The sequence below is a fragment of the Lissotriton helveticus genome, chromosome 4_1, assembly GCF_964261635.1.
Source record: "Lissotriton helveticus chromosome 4_1, aLisHel1.1, whole genome shotgun sequence".
NCBI lineage: Eukaryota > Metazoa > Chordata > Amphibia > Caudata > Salamandridae > Lissotriton > Lissotriton helveticus.
The window spans coordinates 1,057,122,615-1,057,140,395 of NC_136063.1; the positions used below are offsets into that span (position 1 = coordinate 1,057,122,615).

At 50.1% G+C, this 17,781-nt stretch overlaps 1 protein-coding gene across 6 annotated transcripts in view; it reads right to left on the reverse strand.

Moving 5' to 3' along the window:
• Positions 1 to 17,781, reverse strand: part of CTNND2 (catenin delta 2) — a 3,216,642-nt gene that overhangs the window by 915,358 nt on the left and 2,283,503 nt on the right. For all 6 annotated transcript variants that reach the window (XM_078687656.1, XM_078687653.1, XM_078687655.1 and 3 more), the window contains one exon: positions 15,353 to 15,536. In XM_078687656.1, the coding sequence (XP_078543782.1) occupies positions 15,353 to 15,536 (184 nt within the window). The remainder of the gene's footprint in view (positions 1 to 15,352; positions 15,537 to 17,781) is intronic.

Sequence of the window (17,781 nt, forward strand, 5' to 3'; positions counted from 1 at the left end):
TCGCCCTAAGTGTGGCAGGGTATGCTCAGACGTGAGTCCCTTGCTCACTTGGCCACTGGATTCCAGATAGCCTGGCTGATGAGGATTATGAATCCGAAACCGGTCCCAGGATGCTTGTTTCCGGTCCATGGAAGACATGGCTTGGCAGTTCGGGCTGGACTGTTCCCATGAGGCACAGGGTCAGACTGATTTGCATATAGCCATGTCTGAAAGGGGGTGGCTGAGTGGGCTAAAGAATGGTGATGGATTAAACCAAGATCAGTTGACTGGGGGTGAGTGTTTGATTTGCTCAAATGCTCCGTCCATCATCCCCTTTTGTATCCCATTTGGGCGAAACACCTGTCGGCTGTTCCTTACATGACTGTATTGTAGTAATAAATAAATAACAGGCACAGTTGGCTTATCAAGATTAACCCCTTCCACGCTCATGACGAGCTGGGCTCGTCATGAGGTAGCCTCCTCGCACGCTCATGACGAGCCCAGCTCGTCATGAAACATGGGAATGATCAAATCTCAGCACAGGAGGGGAAAATGCATAGCATCGATGTGGTTAAGAAGATCTGTGAGTTTTGGAAATTATTACCGCATATTACAATTGATCAACGGGCACAGTCCTCCTTCTAGATCTCACATAATCTTGCACAACCAATGGTCTTTGGATGTATCCATTGTGAGGCACGTGCCAATCAAAATAGTGGGTCTTGAATACCTTAGCGTGAATTCTAGATTTATTCACCCAGTGGCAAACAAACCTTATGAAAGATCATACAGTCATGTATCAAACAATTAAGGTACCTTTTGAGACAATGCAGGATTGCAATGCTATGACCTGTTTAAGTCAGGAAACTAACAGGTAGATTCATGAAAGACCCGTTTTGCGAGTCTTTAATAGCGATTCATAAGGAATCACAATTAAGGACTTGCAAAACGGGATTCATGTAGGAATCGCTAAATAAATTGCGATTCCTACACATTCCTTATTTGCGATTAAGGAATAACTTCCCACAGGCCCATAGGAATGAATGGGGAGTTATTCCGTATTTGCGATTAGCAATTTGCTAATCGCAAATAAGGATGCGATTTCAAGGGCGCCAGGGGTGTCCAAAGGACACCCTGTAGCACCCCTGAAATGCAAATTTACACAGGTGTTGCACACACACATGTCCAAAGGACATGTGTGTTTAACATGCAACTGAGAAAAATGCACTAAAGTGCTTTTTTCTTTTTTTTCGCTATTTACCACGAAGTCTGACTTCGTGGTAAATAGCGACCAAATATTGCGAATTCGCAATTTAAAATTGGTTAATGAATTGCATTTAAGGAATCTCAAATAGAGATTCCTTAAATGCAATTCCTCGCAAATATGCGATTTCGCTATTACCGATTTTTGCATTTGGGATGATGAATCCCAAATGCAAAAATTGCGCTCGCAAAGGGCCATAAGTGTTTTAATATGCATTCCAATTAGAGGGTACAATGGCTCAGACACAGAGATGGCCCCTAATGGGAAATAGTGATAATGCTATGTTCACCCTGGTTCATGGTACAATCACTACTATATAGAAATTCAGTTTCACTTTAGTAAATCCTTGTAAAATCTTTCCATATTTGGTCTATAAAGTGCTTATGCTGAAAAGGGTGTGGAATTAGAACATCCTTGTTAAAATATTGCCTGCCATAAACAGGGTCAGACTGGCCTACAGGGCAATCAGGCAGTGCCTGATGGGCTGGTGTGACAGGTCAGTGTGTGGACTGTTTTTTGGCTGCTGGGTCTGTTTTTACTGCTGATCTCTCTGATATTAAAAACACAGATCGCCTGCAACAAGCTCAAATTCATGACTTGTAAAACACTTACACAGCGTGTCTTTACAAGTTCAATTCTGTCCCCGTTTGTAAATATGGCCCTCTATTCTACATATATAATTCACTAATGGGGACCGCCTTTATTTTGGTGCCTGGACCTATTTTCTGTTCCAGTCCGACCCTGTCCATCAATATTGCCCTCTAAATGACTTTTTAAAAAGATTGCCATATTGAAGTTAATTTTAAAAGATCTACACCCAATGGGACAATATTTTTGCAAACAGTATTAAGAACACTATACTTATGTCAAAGAATACTTCTGTGGATGATATTCTGACAAGCGTTGGGGTTTTTTGATTTTTAAATCTCCATATTTACCAGATAAAATGTGCTGTGCTGCATGAATCCACATAATAGTTGATTCTTTTCGCACAAGAAGAGCAAGTCACCTGTTTCATACTCTATACGTTTATTAGTTTAAGCCATCACACCCTCAATCTTGAATAATATAGGCAAGAGCCAGAGCGTGAAATGGTGCTGGTCTTCATTGACCACTATGGAACAGCTGCATAGCAATGATAGCTCCCATTTTCATGTACTGGGGAAGGTCTACAGAGGATCCTTAGACTCAAGTCTACATACAGAGATCTGTGGGACTGATTCACAAAGGTAAACTTACGCTACTGTGTAAGTTTATTATTTTTTGGTTCCTCACAAACTATGAAATTATTTTAGTAACAGTAATTTTACAACTGAGGCGGAGAAGTTTAAACATAAAAAGATAGGATAGGACATTCTGTTCCTGAAAATGTCAAAAGATTTTGAGAGGTGTGCCTGGAACCAGGCGGCAACATGGCAGGTATGCTCTTGGAGAGCTCTAGCTGCTGATATCATGGTTTAACAGCGAATGCCTCAAAAAGCGATTAAGTGGTCCAGAGGGTCACTGCAGTAGAATTGGCAAGTGATGTGAAATGCATTTTAAGCCCCTGTTGAAGAGAAAAACAATATGAGAAGCTGTGCCGGAAGCATTTGCTCACTCCACTCCATGTCACATGTTAGGACTGGCTTAAAAAAATTCTCAAGAATCAAACACAGGAGGGGGCGTGGCCAGCTGCCGAGGAAGATGGCGGCGTAGTCCCGGAGCTGCGCTAGAGACCTGTATCCTACCCTTGAAATCCTGCATAATCCGTGCACCGGAGCGGCTGCAGTTGTCACCCACAGTGGCAGGAGTTGTCCGGCGGTCCACGACGGTGCTTTCGATGCGGCCATTGGCGTCCTGAGGTGGCAGAATCAGGCGAGTGGTGCCCGGCCGAGTGCGCTCAAAATGGCAGCCGCCTGCATACTGTGAATCGCGGCTCCCGGGCTTGAGTGGTGGACGGAGGCATTGCCCAGTAAGAGGCGGTGTCGGAGCGGTCTGGAGCTGCACAGCGGGAGACGCCTGCCGCTGGGGGGCTTTGCTGTCTCCCGGCGCGGCTGAGGCGGGTGAGCAGCGGGAGCCTGCAGGCGCGGGACAGCCTCATCCCAGTGGCGGTCCCGCGCCTAGACTCGGCGCATTGTTGTCGGGGCTGGAGCCCCTGTGCTTGCGGCCATAACACAAGTATCCGGCAGGGGCGAGAGGGGGTAATTGGAGGGCCCCCTGTGGACAGCAGCGCCAGGGACGATGTCTGCCTGGGAGGAGGCGCGCTTGAGTGGGCCCTGGAGTTCAGTGACTGTCAGAGGCAAGGGGCGTATTGGTGCCTGGTCTGGGGCCCGACTTACGGAGGTTGGAAACGCGCTGGGCTTGTGGGAGGTGCCTGGCGGCCTGCAGCCTGTACCCTGCGAGCGGCCCATTCAGTGCCTGGACTGAGGTGTTGCGGCGGAGCACAGGAAGCTGACAGACTGGTGTGGCGGCAGCAGTACATTGGTGGTACAGGCGCCTGATAACCCTGGGGTTTCATAATCGGCGCCAGGCGTGAACGGTCTTGAGGAGTGTAGCGGCGGTGACGAGGAAGACTCCCCGAGTGGCTCCAACTCCGGTGTGGTGAGGCCGCTGGGCCCGGTATGGGCCGAAATAGAGCACAGGGCCAGTCCAATCAAATCGAGAAATACACGGTGGCGATGGCCCGGGACCGGGGCGCGACTGGCGGCGACCATGTCGGCGACCGGGATGATGGATGTCCGGACCCATCCTTGAAGGACATTATGAGGGCCATTAACGACTTTCGGGGCACCATGGAGCCAAAATTGTACTCGGTGACGGAAGAGGTGAATCTACTACGGGCGGACTTCTGCAAAATGTCCCAAAAAAGTGGCGGCGGTGGAAGCTGGCATAGGCGGACTGCAGGCGAAGACGAAACGCCTCGAGGAGCAGGTGGCCCTCCTCACCAAGAACCAGGCTGACGTGTATGCCCGCCTGGAGGACCAGGAAGGTCGGGCTAGGCGTAATATACGCATAGTGGGGGTGCCGGAGAGAATGGAGGGGCCCTCGACAGATGTCTTCGTGGAGGACCTCATATTGAACCATCTAAAGCCAAAGCGCCTCTCGAACTTTTTCTCGGTGGAGCGGGCACACAGAGCCCTAGGCGGCAGGCCTAAGGCTGGGGCCCCCCCACATACGATCATTGCCCGCATCCTCAATTATTGCGACAGAGACGCCATCCTGCAGGCTGCACGGGTCCGGGGTGACCTCCACCGGGATAATGCCACTATCCATTTTTTCCCGGACTTCACGCTGCAGGTGCAGAGACGCTCCTTCAATGGCATCAAAAGGGCGCTCCGTGATAAGGGGGTGAAGTACATGATGCTGTTCCCGGCCCGGCTCAAGGTACTGGATGGAGACAAGTCATATTTTTTCGATACGCCAGCGGATGCCGCCGACTGGTTGGAAGGTTGGCGCACGGTAGGCCACCGTGGGAAGCGACATGAAACAACGGTGGAGAGCGGGAGCCGGGGGGGGCGAGCCCAGAAATAGAGAGTGCCCCCAGAGACAACGAAAAGGCAAAGGGCGGAGTGTTTATGGTATGGTAGGGTCTTGCTTTACTATGGGATTTGCCCGGCTCTGCTTGCGATTTGGGGCGGAAGAGATGTGTGCCGGGGAGGCCTGAATCCTGTATGGCGAGAACATCAATGACTGCCCTGCATGGTGTTTTTGGGGCGGGACTTGGACTGAGGAGTCACACGAACCGGGGTTCTGGCTACGAGTTGGGCTGGGAGCTGAGGACATGATATTGGTGGGGGGCCCCGGGGGACGAATCATACACGAGGGTGTGCAGTCCGTTACATGTGCATCTTTCTTAGGTCGGCGACTCCACGTTCCTCTAATATGGTTTCTGTTGTGGGATGGGGGCGACAGGTGCTCTGCATGTTTCAATGGTGGGTGGTTGGAGGCTCACCAAGCAGGGAGGGGGGTTTTGGGGGGATGGTGTGTTGGGTCTGTATGGGAGGGGGGAGAGAGGGGGGTTGTTTTGATATGTTGTGTATGCTCATTTCCTGGTCAGTCTTTTGGTTGGTGGGGGTGATGCACAACAGGATAGCAAGCTCCGGTTGTTGGGACCATGGGACACAAAGCGCAGATGGGCTCCCAGTCCATAGGTAAGATCTGGACGTGGAACGTCAATGGTTTGGGCAACAAGATCAAAAGGACCTTAGTACTGCAGCACCTGAAGCGACATTCGACTGACGTGGTTCTCCTGCAGGAGACGCACTTGCGGGGAAACAGGTGCCAGGCATTAGACCGCTTCGGGTACAAAATGGTTGCCCACTCGGGTTTCACGTCAGGCTCTAGGGGAGTGGGTATTCTATTGCGGAAGGCTCTTCCGGTGGTGGTCACTGAGACATGGACGGATGATTCTGGGTGTATGGTGGCAGTAGCGGGAGGGTGGGAGGGGCGGATAGTGGTGTTTTGCTCTTGCTACGTCCCGCCGGGACTGCATTCCACAACTTACAAACGCCTGGGTTCCTTCTTGGCAGATCTCCCGCTGGGGACGCTTTTCGTGGGGGGAGACATGAGTGCGTGTTGTCCGCAGACCTTCATAGATCAGGTGGGGGGCAGGGCCATCGGGGGGAGCGGGGGTTACAGGGTTTCCTGGAGTCTTTTGGGTTAAGCGACTTGTGGCGGGCCCACCATCCCTCCTCGCGACAGTACACGTTCTACTCCGCCCGGCATGGGTCCTTTTCCAGATTGGATCACCTGTTGGCGTGCACTGACCAGTTGGGGGACTTCTCGGATCCCCAAATCTTAGCTAGGGGCCTCTCTGACCATTCACCGGTGGCTGTACTCTTGAAGGGGCGAGTCGTTAATAAGGCGGCATTTCCGCGGATTGATCCGTGGCACCTAAGGGATAATACGATAGGAGATAAGATCAGAGAGGGCTCTCAGTTCTATTTTGAGGAGAATCAGGGGTCGGTACAGTCATGAATCACACTCTGGGAGGCGTACAAGACCGTTCTGCGGGGGCAGGCACGGGCCCTGATAGGAGCAAAAAAGAAGGAGGAATCCTTGAAGATTAGGCAACTAGAGGAGGAGGTCACCGAACTTGAACGTAGTTTGGGTATGGAGCCCTCGTTAGAGGGTCAGCACGCTCTGGCCCTCAAACAGGCAGAGCTCAGGGCTTTGGCGGAGGGGGAGGCGAGGGCCCTTGCTCTGGCCACACAACACCGCATTTATGATGTTGGGGACAAGTCCCTGAAGCTCCTGGCCTGGCTGGAGCGCAGAGATAGGGAGCGCTCCTGGGTGGCGGCTGTGCGGCGGTCGGGCTCCCTGGTGTCCACCAGCACAGAGATTGCGGAGACGTTCGCGACACACTTTGAAGAAGTATATGCCCCGGTTTGTACCAGGACGGAGCTGGACTATGAGTAGTTCCTCCGGGACTTTGCGCTTCCCACTCTGTCGCAACCCCAGAGGGAGGGACTGGAGGCAGCCCTGACTGGTGACGAGATAGGGGCGGCGCTTCTCTCCCTGCAATCTGGGAAGGCACAGGGCCCTAACGGGCTCCCGGTAGAGATCTTTAAGAAGCAATCAAACGTTGTCAAGGGTCCTCTTTTCCGTATGTACCGAGAGGCGTGTCAAGTTACCGCTGGACCAGAGGGAGGCCACGATAGTGGTTATTCATAAGGACGGCAAGCCGGCCGATTGCTGCTCCTCATATCGGCCAATTTCACTCCTAAATGTCGAGGCCAAGGTCTTGGCCAAGGTCCTAGCGGATAGGCTGATTCCGGTGTTCCCGGACCTGGTGCATGTCGACCAATCAGGTTTCATGTCACGCAGGAGCACGCGCCATAATTTGCGGTGTATGTATGGAGCGCTATATATGACGGACGGCGTGGGGGGCACACAAACTGCGTTGATGGCGCTGGACGCCTCGATGGCGTTTGACAGCATTGAATGGCCGTACCTTTTTATGGTCTTGCGGCGCCTGGGCTTCGGTCCGACCTTCTGCAGCTGGATGTGCCTCCTGTATGAGAAGCCGATGGCACGTGTACGAGTCAATGGAACGGTCTCCAGAGCCTTTCAGCTCAGGCGGGGCACGAAGCAGGGGTGTCCCTTATCCCCCCTCTTGTTCGCCCTGGCGTTGGAGCCGCTGGCCCATTGGGTGAGGAGAGACAGGTCATTCTGGGGCTTAGCATTGACCGATGATTGGGAGGAATGCATCAGCCTTTATGCTGACGATATTGTGCTCTACATGGCTAGGCCGTATCAGTCTATGGCGCAGGCCCTACACCTTTTTGAGCTTTTTGGGAGCTATTCGGGCTATCGCATTAACTGGGCGAAGTCCGCAATTTTCCCCCTCTCTGGCCCTCCCCCGCGGATACCGTCCAGGTGTTCAGCCATGTTAGTGAGCGAGGGCTTCAAGTATCTGGGGGTTTATGTCGCAAGAGACAGAGCGGAGTTTCTGGCCAGGAACCTTGAACCTCAACTGTCGCGCCTACTCACGGATGTCAGTCATTGGCGTGCGCTGCCCCTGTCCCTGGCGGGTCATGTTGCGATGTTTAAAATGTTGGCGCTACCTCGCCTTTTATATATCCTACAGAATACGCCATATCCGGTCCCGCCGGAGTTCTTCAGACGAGTCTCTCAGGCGGTGAGGACGCTCCTCTGGGATGGAGGCAGCCCTCGGATTGCGTTGAGGAAACTAACAAGGGGGGTGTATGACTGTGGGCTGGCCCTGCCGGATGTGCAATTATACTACTGGGCGTCTCTGCTTCAAGTCGTCAACGACTGGGTTTATGCAGATAGGTCAGAACTCACGTACAGAGTAGACCGTTTTGCGATGCCAGGTGGGAATTGTGAATCCCTGTTATATGCCCGGAAGATGAGTGCGGATTGGCCCTCACATACTCGTGTGGTGGTCCAATGTTGGAGGGAGGCGAATCAATTGCAGGGGTGAAAGGGATCACTGACGGGGAGGACCCCCCTGTGGATTGGGGAGCACTTTGCGAAGTAACTAACTTGAAGGGCTTTAAGGGTTGGCAGCTTATTGGGATAGAGTATCTGGGCGACGTGTGGAGAGGGGCCGCTTCCCACTCCTTTGAGTATTTACAGAGGGAGTATGATCTCCGGGACTCGCAGCGCTACCACTATCTGCGCCTTATCCATGCCATAAGGTCCCATGTTCGAGGAGGTGCATCCATTCCTGAGTATTCCCCCATGGAGGATCTTTTGCTCCTGGATCCCATTCTTGAAAAGCCCACATCCACGATTTATAGGAAGTTGGTCAATAACATGCCTGATCTTTTACTGTCCCTAAGGGCGGCCTGGGAGCGTGATTTGGGCCCATTAGAAGAAGACGATTGGCAAGACGCCCTGCAAAGTCCCCGGGAGGTTGAGATCCGTGTTAGGTTCCGGCTGATACAGCTTAAAATACTACATTGTGTGTACTACCCTCGCACCCTGTTGCACTCCTGGGGTGGGTGTCAGTCAGCCTTGTGCACGCGGGGATGTGGGGGGGACGGCTTCTTCTACCACATACTGTGGGATTGCCCAGAGATTGTTCCCTACTGGACGAAGGTCACTGACATAATGGCGGAAGTAGTGGGATCACCGGTTCCGAGGGAGCCGAGATGGTTGCTCTTAATGGTTAAAGGGTCCACGGACTGGACCAGGCATGAAGAACTCTGGCTGGCAATGGCGGCGGGGGTTGCAAAGCTGAACATTGCCAGGGCCTGGGGGGCGTCGGCCCCTCCGCAGTGGGATCAGTGGGAACGGGACCTGGATTGGTGCCAGAGGACAGAGGAAACCATTTACAAAAGCAGGGGGGTGCCCGAAAAAGTGGAAGAAGAGAAGGGGAATGGGGTAATGGGTCTTGGAAAGGATGTGTTGTTGATGACTGGCAGTGATTATCCTGTGTATTGTATTCTCCTTATTTGTCTAATGAAATGTGACCAATGGACTGACATGTTAAATGAAATGAGCATTGTTAATAAAAGAGCACGTGCTTAGGGAGGAAGCAAGGGGGGGTTGCAAAGCCTGGTGTGGGGGAGGTCAGTAATTTAAGCTATAGCGCTGTGGGAAAGTCAAAATCAACCATTCAATAAAACGAAAGATGCATTGGAAGGAGGAGATTGTTTAATCCAATGTTCATAGGTCCGTAGTCAAGTACATAATAATCAACCACAGTAGTTCTATAACGCCCCATCAGAATCCCCCCCATTGAAAAACAACACCAGGGAGCACGAGAATCCATTCAATATAGAACAAAACAAACATGGAGCGTGACTTCCACGAGCACCCGAATAAGAGTGCTCGTGAAAGCAACGCTCAATTGTACATCGTATACATACATCCTCCCCCTTATTTATTTATTTTTTTCTTAAACCATGACAAAGTCTTTGAATTTCTCAGGAAGATTATGTTGACGTTTTTCTCTCGATGAATTGTTATTCCAATGTGAACAACCCGGAAATTGTTTAAGGAGCACGAGAATCCATTCAATATAAAATAAAAAAAACATGGAGCGTGACTTCCACGAGCACCAGAATAAGAGTACTCGTGAAAGCAACGCTCAATTGTACATCGTATACATAACAAGTGTCCTCTGGCTAAAGGTCAGAAAGAAAGAAAGAAAGATCCGTCATACAATCCCTCGGGGGAAACCGTCATAACAACTTCGTCATAACCACGTGTCTATCGGAAAGAAAAGCCTTACGTGCTTTTCATTGCAGTTGCAGCTTCCAATGACTTGGCTAGCACCCACCGTGATTTCTCCGCTGCCCACATACATAATGAGTCTATTCCTAAAGCCGATTGTTGTCTCCTCCGCATGAGAAAACATTTCAGTACCTATGTTTCTGATGGCAGTTGCACCCTGCCAACATGGTATAGTGGAACTGCAGTGAGTGTTTTGTTTCCTATGGTAACTCATAGCCATGCCAACAGGAGGTGGGGGAAACACCTGCCATCATGGTAGGGAACTTCAATTGCAACGGGAAGTCTTTCTTCCATCAGTGTTGTTGAGTTAGGTCCTCTGTCACATTCACAGCTGGGGGGTCTAGCTACATTACTCTAAACCACCACAAAGCCATTACCATGTACTTTAAAAATGGATGCCAAATTATGACCACATATATGCCTTTACCAACCATGCCTTCACTGCGAAATATTCGTGGTTAAGGCATATGTGTTGCAAAATGTTTTGTGATGAATGCATGTATGGTAATAACGCATGTATTGTATTGACTACATTGTAAAGGCATGTGTGAGAAGTTGGCCTGGTATATGATGTTCACTATTCTAGTGAGCATCTTGCACCAGTCCAAACAACCCTTATGGTGATGGTTGTAAAGTCAACCTTATAGACCAGCTATCCTAGTGGTAGCATGGACAAAGCAGTCTTAGGCTAAAACTTCAGAGAGCATGTGAAGCAAGCTGTTTTACCATATGTAACCCCTTGAATACCAAACGAAAGGACACCACACAGGTTATATATAAAATATATATGTATTTATTACTAACACAACCCCTCTGAACTCTTTATGAGGTCAGAGGACAAATCACAAAACAAGTTACTCAATTATCATACAATAAGTTGCACAAAAAACAGTTGAGCCCTAGGGGCATTGCAAACCATGCACTAAAATAGTGGTATAAGAACCACGTCACGAACAGGGAGTAGGCCTAAGGCCTAGGGAATCGCTGGGGCTACACTGAGCTAACAAGAGTTAGGAAGCAGGAGGCCCACGGGATGCGTGTGCAGTGTCTATACACACACGCGAGTTACCATAGGGATACAATGGGAACGTAAGAGTTAGAAACTAGTTCTTTTAGGACACTTCCGGATGTACTAGGAGAAAGCCACTGAAAACTAGGACACTAGGATAGTCAATACCCCCAGGAGCACCGGAGTGCCCGCGATACCTCACCCACAGGAGCCGGGTGCATAGGTGTCAAGTTGTGTCGGGTTTCGTCGCTGAATCCGATGGAGACCTGTAAAAAGATGCTGCAGGCGACCAGGAGAGAAGTGTCCGGTTGGATCCAAGGGCGGATCGAGGATGAAGAGTACCTGAAAGCAGAGGGGACAGAGTCTGGGTCACGAGCCAGTGACCAGGAAGGAACCAGAAAGGATCCAGGCGATGTCCCAAAGCAATCAGGTGATGTCGTGAAGCTTGACTCTGCAGCCACGTAGACCAGGAGGCGTCGACGACGACCAGGAGCTGGATACAGACTGTCCCACGAAGGATCTCGCTGTTGGCAGCATCGGCTTCCGGATTGGAGTCAACAGGCCTTGGCAAATGCAACCCACGCAGGAATTGAATATTCGCTTCGGGTTAGACCAGCAAGGTCTAGGGGGCTTCTCCTTTGCAGGGAAGCAGGGGCCCACCTTGAGCAACCAGGCAGGTGGTTCAAATTCCAAGGTTCGTCGTCACAGAGGCCACTAGCCAACGGGCAAGTAACCGGACAGGCGCGTCAAGCACAAAAACACTAGCAGGCACCACGCGGCACTCGTGGAGTGTGGAGGGCTGTGCGTCGGTGCAGAAGGTGCTCGGGGTCGGGGCTTCTCAATCCCCAAATGCACAACTTCGAGGGTGCCTCAGAAGCTGCAAAAGTAGAAAAGAGCAGGTTATTCAAGATGGCCGGTCACACGTCTCTCGTCGCCTCCACGGGTCTCAGCTTTGCTGTGGCTGTGGATCGGGGTCAAAGAAGTCTGGAAGTCTGGCTCTTGTCGGACTCTGTGCTCGGGCTCCGGCGGGAGCGTCGACAAAGTAAACCGCAGATCGCTGGATGGTGCCTGTTTGCACAGGGAGGTCACTCCTTGACCACAAGGGAGATTCTTCAGTCTTCTAGTTGCAATAGAATGTCAAAGGTCCAGAGTTTTGTTTCAAGTTTCAGTTCAGGATAAATCTAAAGTCTCTTGACTCAGCTCCTACCTATATACCAATCTTAGGGGCTGGATTACCTGCTAGGTTCCTCCTATGGGTGGGACCAGAGAAGGGGGTGGTTACACCCCTTTCCCTTTGCCCAGTTTCGCGCCAGAGCTGGGGCTGGAGTGCCCCAGCAACCGGTTTGAACCGGGCTATGCATGGGACACCTTGTGGGCCCCAGGCAGTGTCTCATTTCATTCACCCCTCCCTGCCCCAAAGCACCTCCCCAGACAGGAAACCTATTGTCCAAGCCTCCCTCGCTGGAAGGGCTCCCAGCAGCAGGAGGTCAGACTTGTGTCTGTGGCAGCAGCATCAATTTTGTGATGCTGAGGCTCTGGCTAACTTTAACCGGGAATAGTAGGAACAACATGTCTTCTCCCTCTAGAAGGGTGGAATGCTACCCCCGTTGCCAGAACTTGCGAGGGGGTAGTATTCCAAAGCGTATGACACCTTACACGACATGTTTTGATAAAGCCAAACCAGAGTTAGCATTTAACCGCGCGGTTAATAATGCACTTAAGAGTATATGGTATGGCAATATCCAAGAACAGCTATAAGGACATGGTTCCGAAAGCTGCAGACATGCTCAGCTCATGCTAGAGCACCATCTCACATAAAACCAAGCACTCTGCCACCAGGATTGTTAAGGCCTGCCATAGGAGTGACTTATAGGTATATATGTGTCTATATATAATGGTAGGTATAGGAATACTATACCTAAGCAAGGGGTGATTACACGACCTTGCTCCAGCTGAGTGATCAGCCAGTTGTGTCAATTTGGATGGCCAGCCAGGGGTGGCATAATTCATGCTGCAGCCCCTGGTAGGCCTTGGATGCACCTATGCCCTGGGTACCTATGGTACACTATACAGGGGCTCACAAGGTGACCCAACATGCGGATTGGAGATGTACCGAAAGTACATGGAGTCCATTTTACAGTGAGAGCAGATAGCATGGGGCCCTGAATAGCAGGATCCCAGGCCAACTAAGTCGATAACCAGCTAAACACCAGGCAAAAAGTTGGGGGTAACCATAGTCAGATATCCATTTCCTACAGCATGCGTGGTAATTGCATGTGTAGGTCCATCATACAACCTCTTCCATTCTCCCCACTTCCTGGCCTCCAACCTCGCACTGGACTCCTTGCACTCATTTACCACCCAATCAGAGCAGCCAGTAAATTTGTGTTAACTCCAGATAAATAGGTAATTCCATTGAGAATTCTGTCTTGTAAATCTGCAACCACATAATTACTTCTTAACTGTTAATAGGAGAATATACGAGCAGAAATACCATTGTAACAGAAATTTGGTAACTGTAGAGTTTAGGAAACGTTTTAATAATTAGTTATCACCTTTTGATACTGTAGCGGGAAGTCTGTTGAATTTTTAAATTTTACATCTCGCCGAAAAAGCTTATGAGCTATCTTTTCCAAGATACATCGTTGGCTTGCTGTGGCTTCGACCCCGGTCTTTGCTCACCATTGATTGGCTTCATTGTCACTCTCATTTGCTTGCTGTTAATTTGTTAGTATGATTGAGCTTCACTGCCTCTTCTTGGGTTTGTCCCTCCCCTGAAGATTGAACATAATTACTTGTGTCCTTCTACTGTTCATTTTCAGGTGCAACTTTTTTTTTAAGTACTCTTTTGTAGGAGGGCGCATGCTTGGTACTTGCACTTATAAAATGATGTGGCCAGGTGCCCAAGGCTTTTTTTTTGTTAAAGACATGCTGAAAAGCTTCGGACATGTTAGAACCATTGGCATAGCCAATAGGCCCCAAATGCGAAACGTATTGGCTTTGCCAATGCTAGTTTAAGTCTGCTGACACTTCTTTAACTTGTTTTGAGAGGTGGGCGCACTCAAATCCTCCAAATCACAAAATCTCAGTCAAAGGCAGTGAACTGAAGATGAACAAAGTGGAATCCTGCAAATGTCATGCCACTGTGCCTACACAAAAAACGATCTATTCGCATGTAAATAATATGTTTGAGAGAACGAAGGCCCAAATTGATCAAGGGCCTGTGTCGCTTTTGTGTCACGCAGGGCAAAACAAAGCAATGCAGCCCTTTAAGTCAGATTTACTATGCCACACAGAGCCACCTTGTGTGGCTCTGCGTGGCATAGTAAATCTGTAGTAACAAAAGGCAGCATAAGTCGTTGCCTTGCGTTACTCTGCATTGGGAAGGCCTTCCATTCGTCAAGACTACGTGTCCCCACGCATCCACCCCTGGTTTTTGGTGCATTCCCAGATTTACTAAGACTAGTAAACCTGGTAATGCGTCAAAATGCTATGCATTGCCAGGTGAGGTGTAGTAAGGACAAATATGTTTATTTCTCCTTGTTATTACCTCTTTCTACGCAGGTTTTATTCTGCAGCACACATAGAAAGAGGAAAATGCCTCGTAGGATTGTTTTTGTGCAAGAAAGTGTCCCTTCCTGCACAAAAACAATCCTGCCTGCAACACAGATAACCTTGCACCAGGCCACAAAAGTGCCTGTGTCGGCGCTTGGCAGCCACAAGTGCGCCAGTGCAGAAAGAGAGCAGAAATGCACAATATGTCAGTAATTATGGTGTGTTCCTGCTCTCACCATTTGATGTAGCGCAGCAAGTTCCCTTATTGCATTGCGTCAAATGTTAATAAATCAGGCCCTAAATGTGGACTGTAACTTGAACATTTCTGTGTGAGCTAACTTTCTCATTCATGGTGCAAAGTCCCGAATTTTCAAGAGTATGTCATACTGCCAGCAGATACAGCAGCTGGGCACATATTTGCTTAGGGGGTTTACATTGAGTTTTACATCTACTGAAACACCGCATTGCACTGGGAAAAGGTCAGTTGGACTTACTGGGTCTCTCGTAATGAGGGCCTGAGAGATAGGACTGTTCTGCCTGTTAACAATTGTGTGATTGCACTGCAGTGGCCATATTACGGTATGGGCTCATGCCCCCATGCAAATGAGGGAACGCCCTCTGATTATATCTCTGGTAACTTATGTGTGTCAGTGCTATCTGTAATACATACGGGGTCACACAATCGTCTGCGGCCACTTCGGTAACACCAAAGTGCCCGGGGTGTGCAAAGTTGGCGTAAACGTCGGTTGCGCCCCGGGGCACTCCGGGAATACAGCCCCAGTTAGACATTTATTTCACTCTCTCTGACCACCAAAGCATGGCAGACCGGCACTGCGCTCACTCTCTTTCAGCAGGCTCACCTTAGGCACCCAGTGGCGTTGCGCAGCACTTGTGACGAATGCAGTTGTAGTTTACGGTCATCCTGAAGTGGCGAGTTTTCCCATCCAGAATGAGGAATGATCACTGCATTGGTTAGCACGGCCAGGGCGTCCTGAATAATTGGCATTTTAAGTGCATCGCACGACGATAGATTCCAAAGGACTCCTGTATCAAAAAGCAAACAGAAGAAGAAGATCTGTAAGCACTGTGCTGCTTCAAGAGAATGTATTATGATTGCTCTGTGGAACCCCAGAAACAAACATTGTACACAGAGAGAAATGCCTGCTCGCCCCTAGAATCAAGAAACAGATTCACTGCCAGTGCTCATTTGATGCCACACTGAAAGCCAGTCTATACTCCAGTTCATTTCTCAGTTTGCCTCCAAGCACCAAGAGGGTCAGCAGTCAAACCCTTAAATTCATTCTTCATATAAGATTTCCATCAATTTTGGCAAGAGCATCCAAATAATTGAACATAATATCCCATGATGCACTTACACGTAAAGGCGGCCTGCTAATACTTTATCTGCCCAGTTACCAGGCTACTGCCTTAGCAACCAATAATCAAAATATGAAAAGGAAGATGGCACCCGCATTCAAGGTTACAGACAGTTATTATGAAGGTGAAAATGTACCTTGTAAAGGGCTGCGATGGGCCCTAGGCCCTCATGCTGGCAATCACTCATGCACTGACGCAGGACACACTGGAGGTCTGGTGCAACTGGCCCAGAGCACGTGGGCTCGGCCTCTTTTATTAATCCTGTGTCACCTGACCAGTGACATCAGTGGTGGGTGGGTGTTCAGTGTAGATACAGGCTCAGCACTAGAATGCTGACTTGTGCTGGGCATTACATCCCTTCCCAAATTGGTTAAAAATTAAACCAAACCAGAAAAAGTCCAAAACCTGTGGGGGAAAGAAAACACAGAAAATAACATTGGACTTGCGTTTTCAAAATGAGTCTCTTTGGCTGCTTGCAAGCCGCAGGCAGTATAGTTCTTGTGTTCAGGACTAATAGTTCTCGGTGGCACGGTTCGCAGTTGTTCGGCGGGTTCACTCTTTGTCTGTGCTGTCTGTCCGCTGTTCTCAGCCCTGCCTTTGCTTCGCTCCGTTGGTGATGAGAGATAACTAGATGATACAGGTGTCGACAGTCTTCTGGTTTTGTTCTCTCTTCTGGCTTCGTGATATTTTTCCGGGCAGGCTTTAGTGTTGACTCTTGGCAGGTGAATAGAGTAGGTGCAAACATCTCTCTCACTAGGATGTCCCTCTCTCACCAGATATCCGGGAGGACCTCTTTGCCAGGCTTCCACTGGACTGGTGTTGTTGGTCGTGTTGCTCCACCATAGCCTTCGGGCCGTGAGCGGGGCGCTCCACGAGCCTCACCGTCGTGTCCTAGTTCCACCTGAAGGTTGAGTTGTCGACTCTCTTCATTGCTCGCGAGGCTTTCATCCCCTTGGGTCCTGCAGACGTACATCGGTAGACCTGTCTCCCGTGCAGGACTTGCTGCCACCAGAGTCCCTCGAGGCCTCTGATTCTGGTTTGCCACGGGTTGGTGCAAGGTGGTCAGGTCCTCAGCTTCCGGAGTCCTGAGTAGTCTCGCCATCCAATCTTCCGCTCAAACCCCAGAGGTAGATGTCGCCAACCGTCTAGCTTGCGGTCTCCTGCGATCGCCATGTGGATGGATGGCTCGTAGGTGGTTGTTTTTGGTCTGCGCTGCCAGTGCTCTTGCCAGGCTTGTCTTCCCTTGCACTCAGGTGTTCCAGTGCTGGTCACCTTGCTTCTTTCCGCAGGGGCGGCTTCTTCTTGCAGTGGCAGCGTGCCATTCCGATTTCTCCTTTCTTCCTTTCCTGGGTGGCGGTGTGCCACTCTGATCTTTCTTCTTCTCTTCTCCTCTTCTCACGACGTACCCTGGTCTCCTTTTCTTCAACTTCTCTGGCCAGGCTTCCCCATGCAGTGCGCGCACTCTGCACGTGTCATCCTGGTCTTGTCCTAGTCCTAGGACACTGTCTTCTTGTCACTCACTTCCAGGGTTAGCGTTGCGACCTTTTTCTACTGTTCCTTCTTCCTTTTCTTTACGGCGTCACGCCCTTCTTCTCCCTGTTCCTTCTTGCGACGTGATCTGGTCACTGTACTGCCTTGGTCTTCCCAGCCAGTCTTCTCCAGGTAGCGTGCACTCCACCTGTTTCTCTCTGTTCTGGGCATGGCTCTCAGACATGGATCTTATCTTCTAGTGACTGGACCGGTTGTCACTATCTTCCCAGTTGCTTCTTTTCTTCCCTTGGTGACCATACTGGGTGGTCGCTTTCACCTTCAGCATGAGTCGTCATGCTGTGCAATCTTCTTCGTGGTCGCTATTCACCGTCACGGTGTTTTTGGCGTTGGCGCGTCGCGTCATTTTGGCGCTCCTGATTCC